Source organism: Lithobates pipiens, unplaced genomic scaffold, assembly GCF_037356315.1.
Source record: "Lithobates pipiens isolate NorthernLeopardFrog02 unplaced genomic scaffold, aLitPip1_a1.2 Scaffold_18, whole genome shotgun sequence".
NCBI lineage: Eukaryota > Metazoa > Chordata > Amphibia > Anura > Ranidae > Lithobates > Lithobates pipiens.
The window spans coordinates 63,387,458-63,393,457 of record NW_027507758.1 but is presented as its reverse complement, the minus strand read 5'-3'; the positions used below and the strand labels follow the sequence as shown (position 1 = coordinate 63,393,457).

Sequence of the window (6,000 nt, the reverse complement as noted above, 5' to 3'; positions counted from 1 at the left end):
GGACATGTGATTTTAGTGGGACATATGTGGGGGACATGTTTTTATTATTAGTTACATGTGTTTTTATTATTTGGGGACATGTATGTTTTGGGGACATGTGTGGGGACATTGTGTTTATACTGTGTGGTGTGTTTACTGTGTGGTGATTTGTGTGTACACTAGACTAGTGATCAGTGAGTAAAAAGCTGTAAAAAACAGCTCATACTCACTGATCATCAGCCGGCTGCAGCGATCTGCTCTCCTCTCCTCAGCGATGACTTCTGTGTGAGGAGAGGAGGAGCCGATTGCCTAGCAACCGGCTGTTTGTTTACATCACATGACGGCCGTGATTGGACATGGCCGTCATGTGATCAGGAGGGCCAATCACAGAGCCCTCCTGCCGATCTGAGATGCGCCGTGTCCGGGTGACACGGGCGCATCGGGATCGCGCCGCTGTGCAGGCACGCGCGCGCGCGATCCCACTCCTCCTGATGGACGTTCCTGAACATCCTTTCAGGAGTAGACGGCTCCCACCCGGCCGTATATGTGCATTGGCTGGGTGGGAAGTGGTTAAAAAGAATTATCTATAAGCTTATCCATCCTGACCAGTTGGGCTTTATTCTGAATAGATCTACCAGTATTAACATTCGTAGACTTTTTCTGAATGCTCAAATTCCGGTAGATAACGGAGGATCCAGAGCAGTTTTGGCCCTGGATGCAGCCAAAGCATTTGATAGCCTTGAATGGGCGTATTTGTTTAAAGTACTTACTAGATTTGGGTTTGGACCAAACTTTATTAAATGGATAAAACTGCTTTACACAGACCCAAGAGCGAAAATTAAAATCAATAACGAGCTTTCTGAGACATTCCTGCTGGAACGAGGCACGAGACAGGGTTGCCCCCTTTCCCCCTTACTGTTTGTTTTGGCAGTGGAACCATTAGCTATCGCCATCAGGGCCAACCCTGATATACAGAGATTTAGGAGAGGCCGGTCGGAGGAAAAAATAGCATTGTTTGCCGATGTTTTGCTTTTTCTAGGGGATGTTCAAACCTCATTGAAAGTGGCAATGAAGATGATTAGAGAATTTGGTCTTATATCAGGTCTAACTATTAACTGGGATAAATCCGCCCTACTCCCATTGGAAAAGGAGTTTACTTATACTCCGCAGGATACCGAGAACTTGAAGAAAGTGGAGAAATTTAAGTATTTGGGGGTGTGGATTACTAGGGTTGTAAATTCCTATTTGGAAGATAACCTATCCCCTCTCCTAGTAAAGTTAAAACAAAAGTCTGATATTTGGAGTCGTCTCCCCCTCTCAATGGCGGGACGCTGCAATTTGGTTAAGATGGTATGGCTTCCTCAAATTTTGTACTTTCTCCATAACTCGCCATAACTCGCCATAACTCGCCATTATGGATTGGGGAAAGGTGGTTTAAGAAAATAGAAGCCTTATTTAGACTCTTTATATGGAAAAAGGGCCTGCCGAGGATTAGCTTGCGGACCCTGCAGCTGCCGCCGGAAGAGGGGGGGTTGGCGATCCCATATCCGAGACTCTACTATCTAGCGGCCCAGTTGCAACATTTAGCTGGAGCAATAGCAACAAATGAAGTTAGTCCTTGTCATAGGTTATTAATGCTAGGATGTCCACATAATACGCTTATGGAAGCTCTTGAGGCAAACTCGTTCAATATGCACTGTCCAACGATCACTCAGATTGCTAAACTCTGGAAGACAGTCAAGGCTCTTCTGGGATACCAGGAGGTATCCGTGCTGGCTCCCCTATGGAATAATAGGAATCTAGATGAGTTATTTAAAGTTGAAAGATGCAAGGAATGGGTAAATCAAGGGATATATAAACTGGTGCAAATGTTTCAGGGTTCAGATATCAGGTCATTTGTGGAATTAAAATTCAAGAGGTGCAGCTGATCCAGATCCCGGTGTTATCTGAAATTATGTCTCGAGACACGCTTAAAGGCTTGATTTCATCCCTATATATTAGGCTGGGGGATAAACTACTAGATCGAAATGGTATGATTAAAAGTAAAAGGAAATGGGAGAGGGACGTGGGCCCAGTGTCCATACCTGATTGGGAATGGATAATGGAGCAGGGAACTAAAGTCTCGATTTCTCCATCACAGAAAGCCTCTCAACTTTTCTTTTTTCACCGGGTATACTATACACCCAGGAAAATGTTTAAAATGGGGTGGAGAGATAATGATCAGTGTCCCAGATGCGGCCAGGTTGGAGATTTCATCCATATGTTCTGGAGGTGCCCGAAACTTTTTAGATACTGGACACGGGTCATAGGCCATGTAAATGGAATTTTCAGTCTGACATTGGAAGCAACAGTGAGGACTTGCTTGTTGGCTATACCGGAGGGATATAAAATCCCCAAAAACGTATTTACACTAGTTACTAGATGCCTTTTTCAGGCAAGAAAGTTAATTGCCCAAAATTGGCAGTCACATTCTAGCCCACTACCTGAAACATGGCTGGCTAATATAATGAAAATAATTTGTAATAAAAGGTTTTTTTTCATTAAGCAGGGTAATAGTAAGAAGTTTGAAAGGATATGGGGCTCCGGATTGGTGAAATTGGGGATTCCCTTATAAATAGCTGAGGTAAAGCGTGTGCCCTTACAGCCTATAGATTTTTCCTAGCCATTCTTGTTATGTACTGTTTATTCTTTTTCTGGTTTAGTGTGTTTCCTTATACGCTGGGGGGTGGGGGTGGGACTGAGAGGAGGGGGAGTGGGGGAGGGGTGAAGTGGGTAGAATTAAGGAAAGGAAGAAAAAGGCAGAAAAAGAATACCAGACAGCGGGGCTTGATATCTAAAGCCTCATACACACGATAGGACTTTGTACAAACTTCCCCTTGGATTTTTGTACAAAGGGCGTCGGCCGAGAACTTGTATTGCATACACACAGCAGGACTTTTTCAGCCAACTTTCACCAAATCACGTGGTTTTTCTGCTCTTTACCGCCACCTTTGGTCAACTTCTGTATTGTTGTCTGATCTTTTGCATTGGTTCTGAGCATGCCTGTTTGTACTTTGTACAAAAGTCCTATGGTTTTCTGTACACACGATCAGACTTTGCTACATCGGACTTTTGTTGCCAGAAAGTTTGTCCGTTCGCACAGCCAACAAAAGTCAGATGAAAACCAAAAAAGTTTGTCCGATGGAGCGTACACACAGTCGGATGTTGCTCCAAAACAGCTAATTTGCATGTTTGTTGTCAAAAAGTCTGATCATGTGTATGGGCCTTTAGTTGTCTGCCTGTTTACGCATGTATTTCAAATCTTTTAAATAAAAACGAAAATAATAGAGCAAAGTTAAAAAGTAAAAATATTTAAATAAATAAGCCACGATGATGTGTAAACTGGGAGGAGATAAAGATGAACGTTAAGGTGAATTAAGTCTCCTGTATAAATTCACTGAGGTGGCAAAAAAAAGTAAAAGTCAGCAGCTACAGTAGCTGTTGACTTTAAAAATTTTTTCCCAGGCTGGAACGCATCTTTAAATTTTCTTTAAAATCATCACTTGATCTGAAAGTTAAACGCATTTTGCGCTACTGTTAGTGCTTAACCTGTCAAACTGATGGCTTAGTTGTGCAAGTTACATGGGAGATCACTGGTCTGTGTAACAGCCTCTTGCTCTATATCAGTATCCCTGCATGCTCCCAGTAAACAGAGCACAGAGCCTTGCTGTCACAGAGCTGTGATGATTACACAGGGAGAGCCATATTCCTCCTGTGCAATCTGTAGGACTGAGCTATCAGTTTGACAGCTTGGGTCCTGCTCTGCATTTATGAATGAACATTTTCATTGTAGCTTTCATTCATCAATTACTGTTATGTGAAAATAAAAACTTTTTTTTATTTATTTTTTTTTAAACATTTTTGCTACTCGTGACCTTTTTAAAATGTATTAGCTCCTTCTTTCCCCTTAGTTAAATAGTAGGTGAGGTTGAAAAAAGAGGCCAACCTATGTGTATCATTATATGTCAGTATTACATTGTATATCCCTGTATGTTGTGACCGCTCAGGTGATTTTCTAATAGTTTTTTTAAACTATTGATGCCCCCCCCCCCCCGCTGAGACCACCGCCTGTGGAAGGGAATTCCACATCCTTGCCACTCTTACAGTAAAGAACCCTCTATGTAGGATTCCATGATTAAGTCTGGTATGACGAAACATGTCGGGGGCGTGGCTATCTGGCAAACATTGAGCTGACATACACGGAGCTGGGAAGGAGGTCTTGGACTGAGAGGACTGAATCATCAAGCTTAAAGGCGCCCTTTTCGAACGGACCTGCTGTGTGGGACCAGGCGGGACGCACGAGGAGGGGTGAGAGAAAGCGATCCAGCATCTTATTTAATAAGTCCGCTGTGACCACCAATGCCCCGACGTATTCAGAGCAGTTTGGTGAAATGGAAGTGTGAAGCGAGCTTTTTACCCTTTTGAAGTGATTTAACCGTTTTGTGTTCATGTGAGTGCATAAAGAGTGAGATTTTTAAAATTAAAAAGTGATTACAGTATTACACTATTGGGGGCTCCCTCTTTGATTTCTTTTTGAGGTATATATATATATATGCATTGAAGTGCCCAAGTGGAGAATATCCAATCGGATGTGCTGGTGCCTGAACCACCTCTTGAGAGGTTTTTGAAAGCTCTTTTGGCCTGACACGAGAGTGTAAGGCTTATCAGTCGGTGAGGGTTTTCACGAAGGGGGATCACAAGCACGGATGGTGTGGTGAAGGAGTTACTTGTAAAAAGTGATTTGGACACTGGAGATTTGTTCACGCACCTATAGAAGGACTCTTGTAGTCTGGAAATCTTATTATTTTTTGGTGGATGGACTATATTCACATTTTTTGTTTATACCAGTCACTGTGTGTATAATTTAGATGCAAATTAATATATTCACTTAGTGATAGTGATCTGTGTAATTTATGTGATTTCTGTTTGTAATCTATAGCACATTGATCCATATAGGATCACTTAGGAGTTGAGGTAGTGTTTGCTGAAAGGTAACACTGGTAATAGCGCTACGTGCAACCAATTAGTTGATTGATGTTTCAGAATTAGTTTGTATGCACCTATATATGTTTGATATTTTTTTGAAAAGTGGCAGCTAAGGTTTAGAATTTGGGTAATTTGAGCGCTGTGATGATACACTAGGTAAAGGGATTGTGATTTGTGTATCCACAGAAATATACATCCTTATCCTACTGGAGGAACAGCTTCAGAAGCTGGGACAAAGCTCAGTGACTGAGAGGTTTATCACCAAATATCAATCAATCTCCTTTTATATATCTTCTGTATAAGTAAGCTGTGGCTGCTTCCTTTATAAAATGACTCCTCGGTGTCACACACATCTTTTTCTTATCTGCAGCCTCTAACCAGAAACCATGAACACAAAACATTGTCCGACATCTATAAAACATTTTATTTATTTATGAACAGCTTGTCTCAGTTTGGGGAAGAGTTTGATGGCGTTCTTTGTAGTTACTTCAATCACTTCTTCCAGAGATATCCCTTTGATTTTAGCAATGTATTCAGCAGAAAATATGATATTTTTTGGCTCATTTCTGACCTGTTAAAAAAACAACAATTGTTAGTAAACCTTAAATCTATTTTTATATGTTTTCAATGTGGTATTTTTCTTTGTGAATATGTTAAAGTAGTTATAAAGCCTAAACATTTTTTTACCTTAATGTATTTCTTGCATTAAGGTAAAAAAATTTTTTGGCATCAGCCTCCCTTTTACTTACCTGAGCCCTCATTCGATCCAGGGCTGTGCACGTCTCTTCTCTCTCCTCACTTCCTGGTCTCTCTGGCTTTGCAGAAGCAGGGGGAGGGATTGGCTCCTGCTGCTGTCAATCAAAGCCAGTGATGCAGGAGTAAGGGGTGGGGCCAAGCCCTACAGTCTGTGTCAATAGATGCAGAAGTGAGGCAGCACAAGTTGCCGCACTTCAGAGGGAAGCAGCAAGAAGCGCTGGTGGAAGACCCGAGAAGAGG

At 41.9% G+C, this 6,000-nt stretch overlaps 1 protein-coding gene across 3 annotated transcripts in view; it reads right to left on the bottom strand.

Moving 5' to 3' along the window:
* Positions 1 to 5,404: 5,404 nt before the first annotated feature.
* The window catches only part of LOC143987177 (putative deoxyribonuclease tatdn3-B), a 60,044-nt gene continuing 59,448 nt past the window's right edge, over positions 5,405 to 6,000 (bottom strand). For all 3 annotated transcript variants that reach the window (XM_077485750.1, XM_077485748.1, XM_077485749.1), the window contains exon 10: positions 5,405 to 5,575. In XM_077485750.1, the coding sequence (XP_077341876.1) occupies positions 5,432 to 5,575 (144 nt within the window). In that variant the 3' untranslated portion in view covers positions 5,405 to 5,431. The remainder of the gene's footprint in view (positions 5,576 to 6,000) is intronic.